The 19,768-nt window shown below is 68.2% G+C and overlaps 2 protein-coding genes across 3 annotated transcripts in view; one reads left to right on the top strand and one right to left on the bottom strand.

The window, feature by feature from the left end:
• Positions 1–3,321, top strand: part of PTPRN (protein tyrosine phosphatase receptor type N) — a 55,267-nt gene extending 51,946 nt beyond the window's left edge. The window contains exons 22-25 of the mRNA XM_039494214.1: positions 942–995; positions 1,270–1,334; positions 1,848–1,921; positions 2,345–3,321. Of these exons, the coding sequence (XP_039350148.1) occupies positions 942–995; positions 1,270–1,334; positions 1,848–1,921; positions 2,345–2,416 (265 nt within the window). The 3' untranslated portion in view covers positions 2,417–3,321. The remainder of the gene's footprint in view (positions 1–941; positions 996–1,269; positions 1,335–1,847; positions 1,922–2,344) is intronic.
• Positions 1–19,545, bottom strand: part of LOC120374728 (dnaJ homolog subfamily B member 2-like) — an 87,106-nt gene extending 67,561 nt beyond the window's left edge. Inside the window, exons 1-9 of one of the 2 annotated variants that reach the window (XM_039494845.1) lie at positions 19,405–19,545; positions 15,965–16,063; positions 14,914–15,023; positions 12,683–12,736; positions 11,773–11,889; positions 10,561–10,650; positions 9,807–9,912; positions 9,103–9,173; positions 5,385–5,600 (exon numbers count right to left, since the gene is read on the bottom strand). In XM_039494845.1, the coding sequence (XP_039350779.1) occupies positions 5,385–5,600; positions 9,103–9,173; positions 9,807–9,912; positions 10,561–10,650; positions 11,773–11,889; positions 12,683–12,736; positions 14,914–15,023; positions 15,965–16,029 (829 nt within the window). In that variant the 5' untranslated portion in view covers positions 16,030–16,063; positions 19,405–19,545. Of the gene's footprint in view, positions 1–5,384; positions 5,601–9,102; positions 9,174–9,806; positions 9,913–10,560; positions 10,651–11,772; positions 11,893–12,682; positions 12,737–14,913; positions 15,024–15,964; positions 16,064–19,404 lie in introns of both variants that reach the window. The other variant, XM_039494843.1, reaches the window with a different exon arrangement.
• Between the last annotated feature and the right edge of the window lie 223 nt (positions 19,546–19,768).

The raw sequence follows: 19,768 nt of genomic DNA, 5'->3' as shown, positions 1-19,768 counted from the left end.
TAAGGTTCACCCATGGGTCAGGTCAGTCGGTGAGGTGAGTTCATTAACTCTTTCTGGCCCCGTCACCTTTCAATGAGATATTATACTTATAATGTCACAGGAGCCCCACCTCCTGCTGCCACCTTGGCTCTGGGGAGGGGCTGTTTTGAAGCCTCCTGTTGGTTGTGGCCGTCTATGCTGCCTCTGGGTCCCTGTGTGGGGCAGGGCCCCACAGCCCAGCTGGGATCTCCGCGCCCTCCCCCCTCCTCTCTCTCGTGCAGCTGCCAGTGCCATTTTTGTGATTTGCAGCTAGTAATCTGGGTCCAGTTGCATAGTCACAAAAGTGAGCATTGGCAGCCGTGCCTGCTGCATGGAGCCCGGCCCCCTGGACTCCCACTAGTGCCCCACTTCGGTGCAGGGCGCCAGGCACGGGACAGTGCCCCACGGCTCCCATCCCCACCCGTCTGGGAATGCCCTGTGCCCCTCTGCTGTGCGTGGCCTCCTGCAGAGACGCCCCTGCCAGGCCTGTTGGGTGCAGGGATGCCAGCCCTACCCGGGGGGGGGGAGTGTGCCCGTCGCTGCAGGAATGGCCTCCGGGGTGACATGGCTGGGCCGAAACAGCGGGCAGAGCGCATCGCCGCCCCACCCCGGAGAGCCCTCGGCTCTGGCCAGGCAGGGCAAGGCGGCTGGTAGTGCCTCCCGCTGGGCTGCCAGGCCCCAGGACGTGCCCCGTCTGTGCCCCGGGGCAGGGGGGTGTGCCCGGCGCTGCAGGAACGGGCAGAGCGAATCGCCGCCCCACCCCGGAGAGCCCTCGGCTCTGGCCAGGCAGGGCAAGGCGGCTGGTAGTGCCTCCCGCTGGGCTGCCAGGCCCCAGGACATGCCCGTCTGTGCCCCGGGGCAGGGCTCTGCTCTGGCTGGGCGGGCGCTGGCTGCTCTCACCTGCTCTCTCCTTGTCCTTGCAGGAAGGTCAACAAGTGCTACCGGGGTCGCTCCTGCCCTGTTATCGTGCACTGCAGGTAACGGCCCCCGCGTCCGCGCTCAGCGCCGCTCGGCCCTGCCTGGGGGGGGGGGCTCCCTGCCTGGGGGGCCGTCACACTGCCCCCTCCTCCCGCCATGGGACGCCCCACCCAGGCCTGCCGGGGGGGAGGGGGGTATGTGCAGCACAGTGGGGACCCCGAGAAGCCTGCAGTGGCTCTCCCCTCCCCCACCGCCCCCGTGCCCTGCTGGGAGCCAGGTGGCCCCCCCCCCCCCCCGTGCAGGGGCTTGTGAGCGTCTCTGTGTCTCTTCCAGCGACGGGGCGGGCAGGACCGGGACCTACATCCTCATCGACATGGTACTAAACCGAATGGCCAAAGGTGAGTGCGGCCGCGACCCGGCCCCACCCCCTCCCAGCGTCCAACACGCAGTCCTGGCAGCGGAACCCACTTGTGCCTTTATCTTGCTCAGTCCCCGGCCCGGAACCTCCAGATTCCCAGCCCTGGCTCCGGCGCCTCCTGCTCCGCCCCCTTGTCTGCTCTGCCCCTGGCTCCTCCCCTCCAGATCCCCAGCCCTGGCTCCGGCGCCCGCTGCTCCACCCCCTCGTCTACGCTGCCCCCGGCTCCTCCCCTCCAGATCCCCAGCCCTGGCTCCGGCACCCGCTGCTCCGCCCCCTTCTCTGTTCTGCCCCCGGCTCCTCCCCTCCAGATCCCCAGCCCTGGCTCCAGCGCCCCCTCGTCTGCTCTGCCCCCGGCTCCTCCCCTCCAGATCCCCAGCCCTGGCTCCGGCGCCCGCTGCTCCACCCCCTCGTCTACGCGGCCCCCGGCTCCTCCCCTCCAGATCCCCAGCCCTGCCCCGGCGCCCCCGCTGACCCCTCGTGTGCTCTGCCCTAGGAGTGAAGGAGATTGACATCGCTGCCACGCTGGAGCACGTCCGTGACCAAAGGCCTGGCATGGTGCAGACTAAGGTGTGCCCTTTCCCCCAGCTAGGCCCCAAGCCTGCAGGGGCAGCTCTCAGTGGGTCAGCCCTGGGGCCAGCCCAGCCACCTGCAGGGAAGGGGCAGGACACCCCCTATGCCCCCCCCTGCCCCACAGAGCCCTTCTCCCCTCCGCCATCGCTGCACCCGGGCAGCACCTGGCCCCACAGTCGCTGTGCCCCTCCCCAGGTACAGGCTAGTTCTCCCACCAGGGGCCAGAGAGCCGGGCCCCCTGGCTTCCTTCCCAGCATGGGGGGGCACAATGGGGCTGCCCCTTCCCAGGGGGGGGCGGGTTCATCTGTTGAGCTGGGTGGGCACTGGCAGCTGCGGGGGGGGCATACAGCCCTGCCCCCCCATGCTGGGCACACGCTGCGTCGCTCCGGGGCGGGGCTCACCCTCCTCTGCCCTCCGCAGGACCAGTTTGAGTTTGCGCTGACGGCCGTGGCAGAGGAGGTCAATGCCATCCTGAAGGCGCTGCCGCAGTGATCCGGTCGCCTCGCCTCCAGCCCCGTCGCGCCCGCCACCTCCTGGGTGCCGCCCCGTGTGCTTCGGGCGCCCGCTCGCCCCTGTAACGTCGTGTCTGTGATGCTGGTCGTCTCCCCAGGCCGCCCTCGCCCCTTCGTGCTGCCCGGGCCTCGGCTGGCTGCCAGCTGCTGCAGGAGCAGCTGGGCCCGGAGGAGGGGTCCTGCTGAACCCGCTGGGGGAGGGGGGGCTGCACCGACTGCTCTGAGAGGTTAAGAGGGGACCGTGCTGCCCTCCCATCTGCTCCTGCATGCCCAGTGCCCGCCTGCCCCGTGTACAGGTGCCCACGCCCAGCCCCCACCACGGGCTCCTCCTGTTCGTCTAGTCTCAGCCCCACAGGCGCCCAGGCCCTGCCCACGGGCAGGGAACGTCTGAGCCAGTGCAGGGTGGTTCTGAGCTCTGGCAGGAGCCTGCACCCGCTGGGCAGGACGGGCCTGGGGGGCAGCTCCCCCCCCCCCGAGCTCTGCTGCTCCCTGCCCTGCCTGGGGGGCAGCTCCTGTCCCCTCCCCCCAAGCTCTGCTGCTCCCTGCCCTGCTTGGGGGGCAGCTCCTCCCCCCCCTCTGAGCTCTGCTGCTCCATGCCCTTCCTGGGGGGCACTGCAGCTCTTGCCAGGCTCACCCCAAGCTGCCCTCCCCCTGCCTGTCTCAGTGCCCGGGGGTGGACCCTTCCCCCCACGCTTCCTGGGGCAAGCGGTGACCCAGCTGGAGCAATCCTGGCCAGGCCGAGGGTGCCCGGCTGGGCAACCCCCCCTGAACACGCCCCTCCCCCCCAGGGTCAATCGTCAGTCGAGCAGAAGAGAAATTTCTAGAGAAATATAATTTTGTATCTTGATGTGAATAAAGTTCTCGTGTCGCGTTTGTGCAGCTGCAGCCCGGCCTGGCCTGTCTCTGTGGGTATTTCCCTGCTGGGGGGCAGGGGGGAGGGGAGGGGTTGTGCCCTTCACTGCCCCCCCCCCAGGTGGGGAAGGCAGCAGCGACTGAGCCCAGCGCCCAGGCAGGGCCCCCGCTGCAGCTCACTCCCGGCCCTGCTGCCAGCACCTGGGGGTTAGGGGGGCAAGTGCCCCTGGGGCCCCCCTCGTGCCCGTCCTGCCCATGGGAACTGCCAGGGCCCTACCCTCCCGGGGGGGAAACTCTGCTTGAGGCTGGGGCCGCACCTGGTGCCTGGTCCAGCCCCCCCTTGGGGCTGAATTTCCCTGGCCTGGCCTGGCCTGACCCTCTTGGAGGGACTTTGCCCCCCACATCCCCCCAGGCTGCTCCAGCAAGCCCCTGCCCCCCCCCAGAGAGCCCCCCCTCACACACTGCAGCTCTTGCAAATGATTTATTGACTGACAGCAGGCTCCACACCCGGGGGGGGGTGGCACAGCCCCCCAGCAGCAAGGGAGATGCACCGCAGGGCCCAGGCACCGTCCGTCCACCCCCCCCCCACTGCATCCGCAGCCTCAGAGCCGCTCCTGCCCAGCTGTGAGGGGAAGGGGGGTGGTTGTGGAGTGAGATTCCCCTCGCCGGGTGCAGGCTGGGAAGGGGAATCCGCCATCTCTTCCAGCTGCAGCCCCCGCAATCAGGAAGGGCCACAGGGAGGAGCAGATGGGGGGGGGGGGCAGGAGCTGGCCCTGGGCTGTCTCCACCCCTGCAGTCAGGCCTCTTCCCGCCACAGCAACTCCTGGCAGAGCAGGGCTGGAGGTGCCCAGGGCTCTGCCCCCAGCCCCCCTTCCCCCTGGCACAGCCACCCTGCAGCGCTGCCAGGGCACTGCCCAGCCAGGCCACTCGCACGCTGTGGGCCAGGGCTGGAATCTGTGCCCCCAGCACAACCAGCCCCCCTCCACTAGCTACAGCCGCCTACACCCAGCGACACAGACCCCCCACTAGGCAGCCCGGGGGCACTGGGGGGGGGGTGGAAACAGAGCGATGTCCGGGCGTGACCAGCCTCCCTGGGCGACTGAGCGTGGCAGGGTGCCCGCAGCGCGGCCCTCAGAACACACCTGGGGAGACAAGCAGAGGGGAGGGGGAGGGACGATGGATGAATCAAGCCTCGTGAGCATGTGACAGCCAGTGCACGTGCAGGCCGGGGCACCAGCACCGCGGGGGAGGGCTCCAGCCCCATTCCTGGGGCCGGACGCACCCAAGGCTCCTGCCAGCCCGTGTGCTGGGCCCCCGGCCCTTTGGGGTGATGGTGCCCGGGCTGGTCAGCCCGTGGAAGTGGGACCGGGGGTGGAGGGGTGTCAGGCAGGGACTGCAGCCAGAGCAGGATTCACAGCAGCAACAGTGAAGGGGAGAACTAGCACCCGCCCCCCAGCCCCCCTAGAGCCACACAGCTGTGCTTGTGCCCCACACGCCTGGGCAGCCCAGCTGGGCCTGTGCACCCCCAGCCCCTCCCCCCGCAGGGGAAGGCCCCCAGCCCTGCCCGCACTCCCAGGCAGGCCCCTTGCCTCTGCTGGGTGGGAGGGAGGGAGACGGCCCGGCGCAGCAGAGGGGGTTTGGGAGGAGACCCTAGGGGCAGACCCGCCCCCCACCCCGCGGAGGGGGGAGGCCTGGCATGGGCCTGCAGCTGAGCGTGCGATGCAGCAATGGTGCCAGGGCCCCCCAGGACCCCCCGGCGGGGGCAGCTCCTCACTCGGTAACGACACACCAGAGGGAGGCTCCTCTCCTGCCCTTCCCTGAGCCCCAGGCAGCCCCGCTGCTGCCCGCCTGCGCTGAGGGAGGAACCCGCTGCCCCCCTGGGGCTGCTCCCCTGGGGCTGCCCGGCCCCAGCCTGGCTCACAGCAGGCGGCAATGCGACTGCTTCTGCTTGGGCGCAGGCTCCGCCTCGGGCGCTGCCCCCTCCTGCCCGCCCCCTGCCCCCGGGCTCTGCATTCGGCTTCCCTTGCTGCCCACGGGCAGGGGCGGAGGCGCCTGGCTCCCCCCTGGCGCCTGCGGCCTCCTGGCGCCACGCGCACCTGCTCTGTGCTGCCCCGCGGCCTCCATCTCCGACAGGCTGTAGGCCATCGCCAGCTGCAGGTCCTCGTCCTCCTCCTCGCTGTCCGTGTACAGGCAGACTGGGGACGAGCCGCGGGGCCGCGGCGGCGCAGGGGGCGAGTGCGGGGCCTGGCCCAGGAGGGCCTGCTGCTCCCGGCGGCTCAGCTCCAGCCCCAGCGCCATGTCGTCAGGGACACCTGCGGGGCGGGAGGCACAAGCATCAGGCCCCAGGCCTGGCCGTGGGGCGGGGGAGGACGGGCCTCTGCCTAGGGCCCCGCATGGGGACTCCAGGTCAATTCTCAGGCCTGCCCCTGTCTCCCCACCTCACCCTGGGTCTCAGTGCCGCTGTCTGGGAAGTGGGGAGAACCCCCCTGTGAAGAAGTAGGAAGCACAGACTGTCTGTGTGGGGGAGGGGAGAGCCAGAGGTTTAGGTGAGTGTCAGGAATTCAAACTGTGAGCTGAGCTTGGCCTGGGGGAGGGGAGGTGACACCTCTGGCCAGGGGAGACAAAGGAAGGAGGCGGAGGAGAGAGGAGGGGCCGGAGAGGACTGGGAGACGAAAGTGGGCTGGAGAAGAGAGAGGAGCAGGGAGACCGAGCTCTGATCCCCGGGGGGGGGGCTGTGAGGCCCCCCAAGATGGACCGAACCGGGGGGATCTGGTTATCTGTGCCTGCAAGACCTATGTTGGACTGTGTTCCTGTCGTCTAAATAAACCTTCTGCTTTACTGGCTGGCTGAGAGTCCTGGTGAATCGTAGGGAGCACGGGGGTGAAGGCCCTGGGTCCCCCACACTCCGTGACAACTGGTGGCAGCGGTGGGATGAGGGCTCCTTGAGACCCCCCACCCCTAGGCCTAGGGGGAGGAGGAGCCCAGCTACGGAGGGCACCGTGACCCCCCCGGCCAGCAGGGGATCGTCCCGGCGACGCTCGGCCTCCGTGGAACTCAGGCGGCTGGAGTTGGAGAGAGAGATCAAACGGATGGAGATGGAGGAGCGTAAGGAGCTGAGGGCATATGAGGAAAGACAAAGCCAGCGTGAATACGAGGCGAGAGAGAAGGAGAAGCAACGTGAATTTGAGGACAGGGAGAAGCAGCGCAACCATGAGCTGGCCCTGGCCCAGCAGAACAACAGTAAGACCCCGGCTGCGGTGAGTGAGGGGGGGCCCAAGCCTACAAAGAGCTTCGATACGAACTTCCTGGCCCCGCGTAAGGAGGGGGAGGACATAGACACCTTCCTGACGGCCTTTGAGAACGCCTGCGAGCTGCACCAGGTTGACCCCGCAGACAGGATCCGGCGCCTCACCCCCTTACTGGACTCCACCGCCGTGGAGGTGTACAGCCGAATGAGAGGGGAGGAGGCGCGGGACTACAACCTGTTCAAAGAGGCCCTGCTCCGCGAGTTTGGGCTGACCCCGGAGATGTACCGGAAGAGGTTCCGGGGTCAACGTAAGACCCGGGAGGTCACATACCTGCAAGTGGTCAACCGGGCGCAGGGGTACGCCCGCAAGTGGACGGCTGGGGCCCAAACCAGAGAGGACCTGCTTGACCTAGTCGTACTGGAGCACCTGTATGCGCAGTGCCCGTCTGACCTGAAGCAGTGGCTGATGGACCGGAAGCCGGAGAACCCGCAGCATGCAGGCCGGCTGGCCGACCAATACCTGGACAGTCGGGCAGGGGATGGCAGGGAGGAGTCTCGAAGGAGCAGATCTGCCTCAACGCAGAGAGAGAGTCACCATGGGACCTCCCAGAAGGAGCCGAGGGAGGGCCCCCACCAAAGGGAAGCATCTGGCGTCAGGTCCAGCCGTCCCCTTCGAGGGGACCCACGAGACATGGGCTGCTATCAATGTGGCCAACCGGGCCACGTGGTCCAGTGCCCCAAGCTCCGGGACAAACTGAGCGGACCAACCCCACACCGGGTCAACTTGGTAGAGACCCAGCCGGATGAGGGGCAGCGGTCGCACGAAAGGGGGTGGGCGCGTACCCCTGCAAAGGAGGGAGGGGGCCCGGGTCGACCCCTCCGAGGCTGGATGCTCCCAGCCCTGAGTTTGGGGTTTACAGGGTGGGCAGGACTACCCCTCCGGAGCGAGTGCCTTGTTCCCCTGGAGGTAGACGGAAGGAGGTCACTGGGTACTGGGATACGGGCGCAGAGGTGACGCTGGCCCGGCCGCAGGTGGTGGGCTCGGATCGGATGGTGCCCAACACCTACCTGACCCTGAGGGTGTGATCGGGACCCCATTCAAGGTGCCTGTCGCGGTACACCTAAAGTGGGGACAAGGAGGGCCTCAAGGGCGTGGGAGTGCACCCACATTTGCCCACGGAGGTGTTAATGGGGACCTCGAGGACTGGCCAAGTAACACCCAGGGTACCCTGTCCGTGAACCGTAGTCAGGGTCGGCAGGGCTCTGCACCCTGACCCCGGGAAAGTACTTTGGCCGAGACACGGACCCTGACCCGGTAGGGAGGAACGCCCAGGGACAGGGCTCAGAGAGGCTGTGGCCCCGGACCCAGCCGGCGAGAGGACAGATCCGCCCCTGCCCCAGCGGCTGAGTACCAGGCCGCGGTGCGGGGAGACCTCCTGCGGAGGATAAGGAACCTGGCCAGCCTCGGGGGGGGACAGACCATGGGACGAGGTGGCCGGAAAAGGTTCCTGTGGGAGAAGGGGCTCCTGTACCGAGAATGGGCTCCCCCAGGGAAGATGGAGTCAGGGGGGATCAGGAGGCAGCTGGTGGTACCCCAGGAGTATCGCCGCCAGCTGCTGTGCCAGGCCCATGACATTCCCCCCTCTGGGCACCCGGGAGCCTGGCGTACCCAGCAGCGGCTGCTGCAGAACTATTACTGGCCTGGGGTCTTTGCCCATGTCCGGCAGCACTGCCGCTCCTGTGACCCCTGCCAGAGGGGGAGGAAGGCCCGGGACAGGGGGGAGATGGCTGTAAGGCCCTCGCCCCGCCCTGAGGAGCCTGTCCGGAGGGGGGCCCGGGTCAGAGGGGGGGCTCTGAACCCAGAGAGCCCGAATCACAGCCCCCCAGACTGGAACGTGGGGAGAAGGCCCCAGCCCAGGGTGCACCCCAGGGGTACTGGGGTGGGGAAAGGGCGCGGGCGGCCTAAGGTTGTAGGGGGATCCGAACTTCCCCGGGTCACTGGCTGGAGTGACCCCGCTCAGTTCAGTCTCGGAGGGGGGAGAGGTGTGATGGAGTAGGAAGCACAGACTGTCTGTGCGGGGGAGGGGAGAGCCAGAGGTTTAGGTGAGATGCAGGAATTCACACTGTGAGCTGAGCTTGGCCTGGGGGAGGGGAGGTGACACCTCTGGCCAGGGCAGACAAAGGAAGGAGGCGGAGGAGAGAGGAGGGGCCGGAGAGGACTGGGAGACGAAAGTGGGCTGGAGAAGAGAGAGGAGCAGGGAGACCGAGCTCTGATCCCCGGGGGGGGGCTGTGAGGCCCCCCAAGATGGACCGAACCGGGGGGATCTGGTTATCTGTGCCTGCAAGACCTGTGTTGGACTGTGTTCCTGTCGTCTAAATAAACCTTCTGCTTTACTGGCTGGCTGAGAGTCCTGGTGAATCGTAGGGAGCACGGGGGTGAAGGCCCTGGGTCCCCCACACTCCGTGACACCCCCTCCCAGGGGGTGGAGCTCAGCCAACGTGCAGAGGACAGTCCAGAGCCAGGGGCCACCCCGTTCCCCAAAGCCCCCTCCCACCCCACTCCTCACCATTAACGTGGATCGATTTCAGCTCCCCGTCCTCTTCCACCTCCACCCGCTCCTGCCCGTTCTCCACAATCCTGCAGAGACAGCGCCAGGTCACCCAGCCCGCAGGGGAGATACGACGGGTCCCCCAAGGATGGGGTGGGGGCACTGTGTGCCATCTAGGGATCGTGCCAGGCCACAGGCTCCATGTGCGTCGGGGGCAGCTGCCAACTGCATTCTGGGCATGGGCTGGTGTTTACCTTCTCAGGATCTTCTGACCTCGGGCGCGAGCTACACTTCCGGGAAGCGCAGGTCGTTGAGGTAAAGTGCTCTCCCATTGCAAGGGAATCGCTCCGAGCTATCGCCCCTGCCCAGCACTGTGGCGACAGGCTGCCAAGCGACAAAGCCTCCTGGTAGGACTCTGGGCTCCCTGCTTGGGGCTGATGGAGGTGTCACCTGGCAGAGGGGCTGGGAGGTTATACAGGGCAGAAGCTGCGCTGGTCAGGCTGGGTCTTTGGCCATTGTCAGCCGGTCAAACAACAGTTGCTGCAGGAGGCAGCAGAGATGGGGGGACCCTGCCTGGACACAGGGTGGGCCCTGGCGTGGGCGGAGGCGGGACTGGCTGACCCCAGGGAGGGCCCCATGATCTGGTCCCCGGGAGCAGCTGCCGTGTTGCTGGGAGACAGGCTGGCTTGGCCATTGGCCAGTCCGCGATGGCCCATCCCTACCTCTTCGTGGTGATGCGTTTGCCGTTGACGAAGGTGGTGGAGGTGGAAACCGAGCGGAAGCCGATTCCAGGGTCGGTGCCGGGGCTGAAGGACGAGGAGAAGAAATCTGAAAAACAGGGCGACAACCTCACAGCCGGAGCCCCCAGCCTGGGCCAGGCCCTGGGGAGCCCCGGGGGAATCGCAGGGGGTCCCTTGGCCGGGCGTGAGAGGCTGACGGGGCAGCCAGGGGATGCACTGCAGGGCGGGTGTGAAACTGGGATAGGAAATGTCTGTCCAGGATTCGCAGGGCGAGACTGTCCCTGAGCCACCGGAGCCGGAGGGAGGAGGTTTGGGCCGGGCCGGGGAGCCGGAGCCAGAGCTGAGGGGGAGGAGGTTTGGGCCGGGGATACAGAGCCGAGGGGAGGAGGTTTGAGCCGGGCCGGGGAGCCGGAGCCGGAGCTGAGGGGGAGGAGGTTTGGGCCGGGCCGGGGAGCCGGAGCCGGAGCCGAGGGGAGGTGGTTTGGGCCAGGCCAGGCAGGGGAGCCGGAGGGAGGAGGTTTGGGCCGGGCCAGGCAGGGGAGCCGGAGGGAGGAGGTTTGGGCCGGGCCGGGGATACAGAGCCGGAGCCGAGGGGGAGGAGGTTTGCGCCAGACCAGGCCAGGGAGCCGGAGCGACCCAGGAGAAAGCTGGAGCTGGGACCACACAGGTGCCCTCTCCAGTGGGGCAGGTGCCCAGGAAGGACGGTGCTGGCAGCGATAGGCAGGCTGCCCCCTACCTGAGGATGCCGGGAAAGAGGAGAAGAAGGAGCCTGATCCGGGGTGTCGGAGGCCAGTTCCCCGCAGCTCTGAGAACGGCAGCATCTCATCTGGGAGGGAGGGATCGTGGCGTGAGCACAGCCCAAGAACCTCCCCAGCAGGATGCCAGGCCAGGCCGCGCCAGCCACACAACTGCAGAGCGCAGCCAGTCCACCCCGGGAGCAGGGCACCCATGGGCCCCAGAGCAGCAGGCCCCAAAGGGGGCTCTGGGGGCCGGTCTCTGGGGGCCTACGGAGCAGGCACTTCCTTGTGTCCAGCTGCTGAGCTGCAGGAAGAGAAGCCGAAGATCCAGCAGCCCCCGGCTAGGGTGGCTCTCCTGCCCCGGGCGCTGCGGGATCAGGCCCACACAGGAGGCAGGGCCTGGGTGCTGGTCGCTCTGACAGGGCCACACGCTGCCAGGGCTGGGAGCCAGCGGGCGCTGCTCCGGCCTCTCAGTTCCAGTGTCCTGCAGCCCTTGGGCGAGGATTCCCGAGAGGCAGCCTACGACGGGGGCAGGTAACTGCAGCCCACTGCTTCCGGCCGCCCCGCCGGCGCCCGCAGCGAGCCCTGGGACTCAGCCTAGCGCTGGGCCCAGGCTACCTCCATCGGTCGCTGGCACTGCCCAGTCATGGCTCTTCACCCCTCCCCACGCACGGATCCTTCTGCCCCGGGCGTTCAGCCCAGAGCTCGCATGCTGCCTCCCGCAGGACCGAGCCCAAACCACCACCGCTTCCTGGCCTCCCTCGCTCCGGCACAAGGACCAGCGTCTGCTTGGACCGGGCCTGCTGAAAACGCCCCCGGTGTGGGGCAGTCCTCGGCCGGGATCACCGGCTGTCACAGCACCACCACCCCCCCGCGCTGGCCCCAGCGCAGCGAGCCCTGGAGGAAGCTGCTGCTCCAGCTGTGAGGCAGGGAGCCGACGCTGTGGAAGGCACCGTACTAACCCCTGCCGTCACCCAGAAGTTCAAACTCAGCCCCTCCTGAGGCAAAAGCCCAGGCCATATCACTTGAGTCAAAGGTGAATCTCCATGAGCTTTCAGCAGTACAGGGCCCATGACACACAACAGTCTCTGGGTCTCTCACCAATCCCCATTTCATAGTCCCTCTCCCACTTCTCTGGCCGCAGAGAATCAAAACATTCACTGGGTTGGGCCCACGCTCCCCTCCCTCCTCCACAGCCCTCGGAGACTCACCGAAGAGGTCAGCGAAGGGATCCCGCCCGCCGAAGAACTCCCGGAAGACGTCGTGGGCGCTGCGGAAGGTGAAGGTGAATTCGGGGACTCCCACGTCGGCTCTTGATCCCCCAGGCCCTGCTGGGGAAAAGCAGAGACAGGACGCTACCGCCAAGAGCCCAGTCTGAACTGAGCGAGAGCAACAGGCCGGGGTCCCCGTCCCCCGGGAGAGACGAGCTCTGCTAGCACGGGGCTGGGGCTGGGGCCAGCATGCAACGGGGCACCAGGTCTCCCAGCCGGCCAGTATTTGTAGTAGGTGCAGTTTGCCCCTGGGCCAAGAGCCGGCGCCCAGCCCCGGGCAAGTTCCACCCCTGGATGGGGCACAGACACGCTGGGGGGGGGGGGAGCGAGCCCCGGGGGGCTGTACCCTGCTGGGAGGGGAGCGAGCCCTGGGGGCAGTGAGCCCTGGGGGCTGTACCCAGGTGTCACGGCCAAGTAGATGGGTGGGGCCCTGCTCAGGGGCAGTGAGCCCCGGGGGCTGTACCCTGCTGGGGCAGTGAGCCCGGGCGGGGCATACCTGGGTGTCACCGCCACGGAGATGGGGGGGCCCTGCTCAGGGGGCAGCGAGCCCCGGGGGCCGTGCCCTGCTCGGAGGGGGAAGGGGGGGCAGCGAGCCCCGGGGGGGGGGCCGTGCCCTGCTCGGAGGGGGGAGGGGGGGCAGCGTAGGGCTTTGCCGTCTCGTTCATACCCACGCTCCGGGGGCGGGCAGCGTCCAGACTCCCTGCCACAGCCGGCTCGGCAGCACTCCACTGCGGGCGCGGCACCCGACAACGCTGGCGGGGCCTGTCAGACTTGGGTCCCCTCGGCCCAGTTTTTAAGGTGCAAGGTCCCCCCACCCCCCATTTCAGCTCCCCCAGCCAGGCCGGCTCACCTGCTCCCATGAGGCCTTCCTTGCCATAGCGGTCGTAGATGTCTCGCTTCTCCTCTGCAGGGAGAGGGGAGAGTTAGGCGGCCCCCGCCGCTCCAGCGGGGCTGGGCTGAGCTGGGGATGGGGCGGCCCCTAGCTAAGGGGGAGAATGGGTCCTGCAGCTGGGGGGGAGCAGCTCCCGCTGTGTGGGCAGGCGGCATCGCCAGCTCTCGTGCCATAGGGATTATTCCTAAAGCCCCAGCTCTCGGAGTCATGGGACGGGGCAGGACTGTCAGCTGCTGTTTTCTCCCCTTCCTGGCTGCAGAGCAAAGCCTGGGACGGCGCCCCCCGGGGTCAGACACAGGAGCGCAGATGAGACCCCAACACTTGCTTTGAAAAGTCTGGGGATTTTCGACCCAGTGTTGTGGCTCTGAACCCTCGGAGCTGGTGTGTGTGTGTGTGTGGGGCGGGGGGGAGATGTCCCCGGCCGGCTCTCCGGGTGCCCCACACCAGGCTCACGGGGTCTCTGAGCAGCGTCGGATCAGAGCGGCTCCAGGCGACGTGAAGGACCTTCATGACCTAACGCAGCCCCCCATGATCCGTGGGACGCCAGGGGCTACCCCAGGCCTGGAGCTGTGGGGCACGACCGAATCCAGCGAGGCGCACGCAATGCACGGGGGTGCACATGGCCAGAGACTCCTGGGGACCCCTGCGCCCACCCCACTGCAGCCCCCAGGAGAGGCAAAGGAACACGAAATGGTGCGTGTGACTCAGAGCAAAGGGTTAACGAGAGCCTCTCCCGCAAAGGGACATAGTGAGGTGCAGACCGGCCGGATGCCCCGTCTTCCCCGCGTCCCCCCGAGCATCTCACGGGGGGGAAAGGGGGCTCCGGCAGCTCAGCGTTCCCTAGTGCAGGGACCGGGGGGGGCAGGAAGAGCTGCAGTCTCTGTGCACCCCGGCCCTGCACCAGGCAGAAGGCAGCCGGGCTGGAGGCTGCTCGCAAAGGGCCGTCTCAGGGCCTGCTCCGCTAAGGGGCACAGAAACCGGGCAGCAGGGCACGCGCGCAGCTGGGAGCGACGGGGACACCGTCCATACAGAGCACAGCCGCTCCCCTCAGCACCAACCTGGGGACCTGGCTGAGCAGGATCTGGGGGCCCCAGTGGATCACACGCTGACTAGAGTCTGCCACAGGCTGCTCACGCTGGGGTGTTAACGGGAGGTCATTGGCCCGCTCTGCTCAGCACTCGGCAGGGCTGCGGCCAGGTCTGGGGGCCGCACGTCAGGAAAGACGTGAACCAATCAGAGAACAACAAACCTGCCCCGTGAGGGAGGGTTAGACCCTGAGCGGGTTCGCTCTGGAGCCGAGGCCTGAGACCAGGCCCGGGAAGGGCCGTTCTCCAGAGGACGGGGATTAAGGGTCTATCCAAGTTGCACACGAAGGCTGGGCTCTGACCCCGGCTCGAGCCCACGTTCCGTCCACACACGCGCCAGGCAGACAGCTCAGGAAGCCCTCAGGCCTGGGGCTCTAGGGTCAGAGCCAGAGTCCCGCTGGGTGAGGTCCAAGCCCTGTCACTTTGCAGTGTGGACGCAGCTCAAGCGCCAGCCCCGGGTCCGAAGGGCTGCCGAGGGGGTCTGGCCACCTCCGCCTGGCTGAGCCGGGTGTTTGCAGCACAGTGGGGATGCTCGAGTCCCCGGCCCAGCCCCAGGGCTGCACTGCGTGTGGACACCCCGGTGCTGGGTTTGATCTGCAGCACGGGGGACTTGGGGCGATAGCGGGAAAAGCTTCCACCGCCCCAGGGGCTACGCTCGGGAGCAGGCTTCCCGGGGGCGGGGACCCCGTCCCTGGAGGTTTTAGCAACAACCCATCAGGGCTGGCCTAGGGCCATTTGGCCCTGCCGCGGTGCAGGGCTGAACGAAGCGACCCCTCGAGGTCCCTTCCAGCCGCACAGCTCCAGCGCCAGGTCTCGTGAATCAAGGGGGAGAGGAGACGCCGGCCTCCACACCAAGCCTGGAGGGAGGGGAGACGCCGGCCCCCGCTGCCAGGACCCACACCAAACCCGGAGTGAGGGGAGACGCCGGCCCCCACTGCCAGGACCCACACCAAACCCGGAGTGAGGGGAGACGCCGGCCCCCACACCGAGCCTGGAGGGAGGGGAGACGCTGGCCCCCGCTGCCAGGACCCACACCAAACCCGGAGTGAGGGGAGACGCCGGCCCCCGCTGAGGCCGGAGGGAGGGGAGATGCCGGCCCCTTACTGTCCGACAGAACTTCGTAGGCCTCCGCGATCTCTTTGAACTTCCGCTCGGCGTGTTCCTTGTTCTCCGGGTTCTTATCCGGGTGCCATTTCAGCGCCGCCTTCCTGTACCTGCACAGGCCCCGAGACAGTCAGTGACCCCCAGCTCTGCTGTCAGCAGGTGCCACCCTCCCCACCTGTGCCAGCCAACCCCAAGCCCAATTGATGGGTGCGCAGGTTCCCTCCAGCACCTGGGTTCCAGGGACTTCCTTGGAGAGCGGCTCTTAGCTCCTGGGGCAGCCCCCACCTCCCACCAACCGGGGCCCCCCTCCCTGTCCCCCCGAACCAGCACCCACCAGGCCAGCCCCCCTCAACCAGGGCCTACCAACTGGGCCCCCCCCAAACCAGCACCCACCAGGCCAGCCCCGAACCAGCACCCACCAGCCCGGCCCCAAGTCACAACTCCGGAAGGAAGCAGCAGCATTTCCCTCCCTGTCACAGTCACCCACACAAGAGCCCCCCCACGCCGCCGTTCAGTCAGTCAGAGTCAGGCTCGCTCCAGTCAGAGGGACAGCGGAGGGGTGACAGAGGCAAAACTCATTAGCCGATTCATCAGGTGTGTTGTGGTAACACCTAGAGACCCTGCACGAGATCCACCGAGATCCACCGGTGGTGTCAAGCCCCTGCCCCGCCCGAGATCGTGGGGGGGGTGTCAGATCAGGACCCGTCCGAGATCGGGGGGGGGGTGGGTGGACAGGTCAGGCCCCGTCTGAGATGGGTGGGGGGTGACAGGTCAGGCCCCGCCCGAGATCGGGGTGTGTGTGTGTGAGATCAGGCCCCGTCTGAGATCGGGGGGGGGGGGGGGGCGCAGGCCTAGAGCGGGACACCCCCCCTCCCCAAGCGTGACGCGAACAGCCCACGGCTGGCCTGTCGCCGCCATCGCCCAGCCGCAGAAGCGAGGCCCCTCGAGCGCTCCTCCAGCCCCACTTCACCTGAGCCGGGGCCGACTCGGAGGCAGCACAGGGCCCGGGCTAGGGGAAAGCGGGGGCAACCCGGGATGGGGCAGGACTTACGCCTTCTTGATGTCGTCCGAGGAGGCGTTTCGGGGCACGCCCAGCACTTCGTAGTACTCCACCATGGTGCCCGTCTGTCCGGCAGGCCCCGCGGCGCAGCTGGGGACGAAGGGCAACGTCAGGCCTATCTAGAGACGCCAGGGGAGCGCGAGCCCCCCGGGACCACGCTGGCATCAGCCAGGAACAGCCGCCCGGAAAGTCCCCGTGTCCCAAAGAGCAGCGACCGGGTCGGTCTGTCCCCTGCCAGAGGGGGCCGCAGAGACCGACCGACCGGGGCCCGATTCCTGGGCTGCTGTACGGCGCTGCCAGCTCCGGAGGGGACGTCCCACCCCCTCTGCACAGGGGCAGCAGGCAGATTCGGGCCCGGGCCCCATCTGTCCTCAGTCCCTGCCCAGCTGCAGGCGCATTGCCGCCCAGCCGACGGGCCGTCCCGTGCCGCGCAGTGTCTGAGCCAGGACGGGGTCCCCCCGCTCACCCCGCCCCCCCAACGCCCCCCGCCCTCCGCCCCGGCAGCAGCAATGCTAGGGGGTTATTTGTGGCCCAGAGGCTGGCGGGCCCCCACCCACGTCGGGCGCCGGCAGCCAGAGCTGTGGGGCACGTGTCTCTGTCACAGCCCGAGCGCAGGGACTGCGCCAGCTGCAGATTCTTAAAGGGACCCTGCCTCTTGGCATCCCACAGGGTCCCACGGCCCCACCCCTCCCAGAGCCACTGGGGCGCAGGGCTATGCTCAATCTATGCAACCGCAGGGCCTCACCCCCACTGGACACCCCCTCCTCGCCGGGGTCCCCTCGCCCAGCCAAAGGGAGGTGCTTGCTTCTGCTCCTCTCCCTCATGTCTGAGCCCCCCCATTCTCCCTCTGCACTATAGGGCTCCCCCCACTCACCTGCCCACAGGGAGACACCCCACCAGCCAGGGCCACCCCCCCCCACAGACACTGGTGGCTCTTCAGTGAGTGGGGAGCAGAGACCTCACCCTAACCCCAGCCCCTCCAAGCACCTCAGGGTCATACCCCCTGGGGGTGGGGGTCTGTTCAGCAGGTGCCCGGGAGAGCTGCGTGTGGCGATGACTGGGGTAGCTGGGACAGGGAACTCGGGCCCGGCATTCGGGCACCCCTTCAGGATGTGCCCCCACCCTGGCTGGCCTCCGGCACTGGGGCGGTGACGAGGGGCAAGGGGTCCCTGCTAGAACCCGCTCTGCAGCCGGGTGGGGGAGGGCACTGCCAGTGTCAAACAATACCAGGCAGCCCAGGACCACCCTCCCCATTCGCCTGGGCAGTGCCCAGCATGACGGGCCCCGGGCGCCACCACCGCAGAACACGGCCCCTCGCCAGGGGCCCACCCAGCTCCAGAGGGGCTGAGCACCCCCAGCCCCATCTCCCTGCTTCTGCCTAGATGGGAGGCTCCCTGGCCCTTAGGGGCACTGCAGAAGCCCTCACAGCTGGACGGGGTCGTTGTGGGGGGGGCAGCGAGCAGGGGCCAGAGACCAGGGAGTCTCACCCTGGGACAGATCGGGGCCGGGCCCGGCCCCTCCCTAGTCAGTCAGTCAGTATTAAGCAGCTTAGCAGCTACTATAAACATCTAATCCCGTAACAAGGGAGGAGTAAGAATAGCTCTGCCGCTGTCCCGGCAGCGGGTCGAGGGCAGCGGAGGGCGCCCGGCTGCTGGGGAAATGGCGTCATTGTTTGCATGGGAGCCCTGGCGTCAGTCACAGCTGCGCCTTTTCCCTAGGGCAGCGAGTTCCACAGGTTAGTTTATGCTGCAGCCTCCTCCTGGCCGACCCGCCGCGCACCCCAGAATCCATTCGACCTGCAGCTGCTGAGATTGTGGCCCCGGCCTCCGAACCCCTCCACTGTCTCCCTATTTCAGCCACATTACATCCAGGTGCCTCCTCTTTGCCTTCACCCCCTCGGCCTTCCCGCAGACCCACTCCCACCTCGGCTCACACGGCCCCGCACCGCCACCATCCCACTACCCCCTGCTCCCGGCGCACTGACTCTGCCCCCCAGCCCCACCCTGCTCGCTGCCCTTCTCTGGCCCTGGCCCATTTCAGTGACCGCAGGCCCCCGAAGCAGGCGGCAGGGTGGGGCAGACGCCCCCCCCTTCTGTTTCCTTCATCCGTGGGCCCTTCCCTCCCCCGCACATTCAGCACGTGCCTTAAACTAATTCACTCTCCCCTCCCCCGCTCCCGGTTCCCAGGGCGGGTGGGGCCCCAGCTCGGTTCTGTTGGTAAATAAGGGATTTTGCAAACCCAGCATGTAATTTTGTGCCTTAAAAACAAAACGTCAATTCTCACTGTTGCTGCGGTGCACGGGGGGCTCTGAGCCCGGCCCAATGGCGGTGCAGGCCCAGACGCAGAGCGACCCCGAGAGGGGCAAACACCCAGGGCAAGGGAGACCAGCCGGCCTGGCCTTGTGCTCAGATCCCTGCTCCCCAGTGACCAGCCTCGCACCTCCCGGCCCCACAGGGCTCCCTGCTCCGCGTCCCTCGTGCCTGGCCTGGGTTTTGAAGCTGGGTGCAGGGCCAGGTGCCCTGCTGCCCACCCAGGGAGCTCGGCTCTGGCCAGACACCGGACCCGCCCCCGGTCTATTCCCGTCGGGTGCCTGGCAGCGATTCCAGCAGGCGCTGGGACTGACTGGAACTTTCTCGACCTCCCTCAGGCAGCCTCTTCCCTTCGCCACCGAGACGGGGCAGCCCCAGAGCACGGACGCCAGGCCCCAGCCCAGCGCCAGAGGACCTGCCGCAGGGCCCACAGGCGTCGGCAGCGCTGGGCTCTGTGGGCACAGGCTGGCATCCCCTCCTCAGCACGGAGCGCCGGGCACGGAGCGGGCACAGGCTGGCATCCCCTCCCTGGCACGGAGCGGGCACAGGCTGGCATCCCTCCTCGGCACGGAGCGCCGGGCACGGAGCGGACATCCCCTCCCCGGCATGGAGCGGGCACAGGCTGGCATCCCCTCCTCAGCACGGAGCGCCGGGCACGGAGCGGGCATCCCCTCCCCGGCATGGAGCGGGCACAGGCTGGCATCCCCTCCTCGGCGCAGAGCAGCCGGGCACGGAGCAGGCTGGGCACTCGCACACCAGCCACCGGCGCCACCACCGCGCCCGTCTTTGGCCACGAAGGGCAGTGGCCCACCGGCTGCCAGGCCTGGGCGGCGGGGGCCCGACCCCTGCAACAGCCGCTCCACAACCTCCTGACCCCGGGAGTCTCCCCAGGCCCGACACCCCCGCAGGAACAGCCGGGGATTCCCCAACCCCCCCCCCATCCCGTGCCAGGCGCTGCCCCAACCCCCCATTTCCATTCCTCGGGAAAACACCGGGTGCAGCACCAGGGCCCCCCCGCCCCACTGCACCCCGGGGACTCCCAGCGCCCCAGCGCAGCTCTGCGCCCCCCCCAGCACCCCCAGCGCAGCTCTGCGCCCCCCGGGGCCCCGCCCCCCGCCGTACCTCCCTGCGGCGCAGCGGCCCCGGCTCCCCACGCTCCGAGTCCGGCCGCAGCTGCGGGCCTGGGGCGGGACAGGAGCTCGCTGCCAGCCCGTCACGCCCCTCCGCCGTCTGACGGGACAGCGCCTGCAGCCAATGGCGAGCCCGGGCCGATTGTGACGTCAGGGCTCTGCACTCTGAACTGATGAGGTCATGAAAAACAAGCTCAGAGCCCCGCCCCCATTGGCCCCGCCCTCTGCCCCGGGGCTCCGTCGCGTGAGCGAGGCCCTGGGCACGGGACTGCCAGGGCACTGCTGCGAGGAAGCTCACAGCGCTGGTGTAACGAAGTGGGGGGTTTTCTTGGGGTTTTCTGTGTTTCCCGGGGTTG

This window comes from Mauremys reevesii, linkage group 11 (genome assembly GCF_016161935.1).
Source record: "Mauremys reevesii isolate NIE-2019 linkage group 11, ASM1616193v1, whole genome shotgun sequence".
Taxonomy (NCBI): domain Eukaryota; kingdom Metazoa; phylum Chordata; order Testudines; family Geoemydidae; genus Mauremys; species Mauremys reevesii.
Note: the sequence above shows the minus strand (reverse complement) of the source record. Positions and strands in the feature narration are given on the sequence as shown.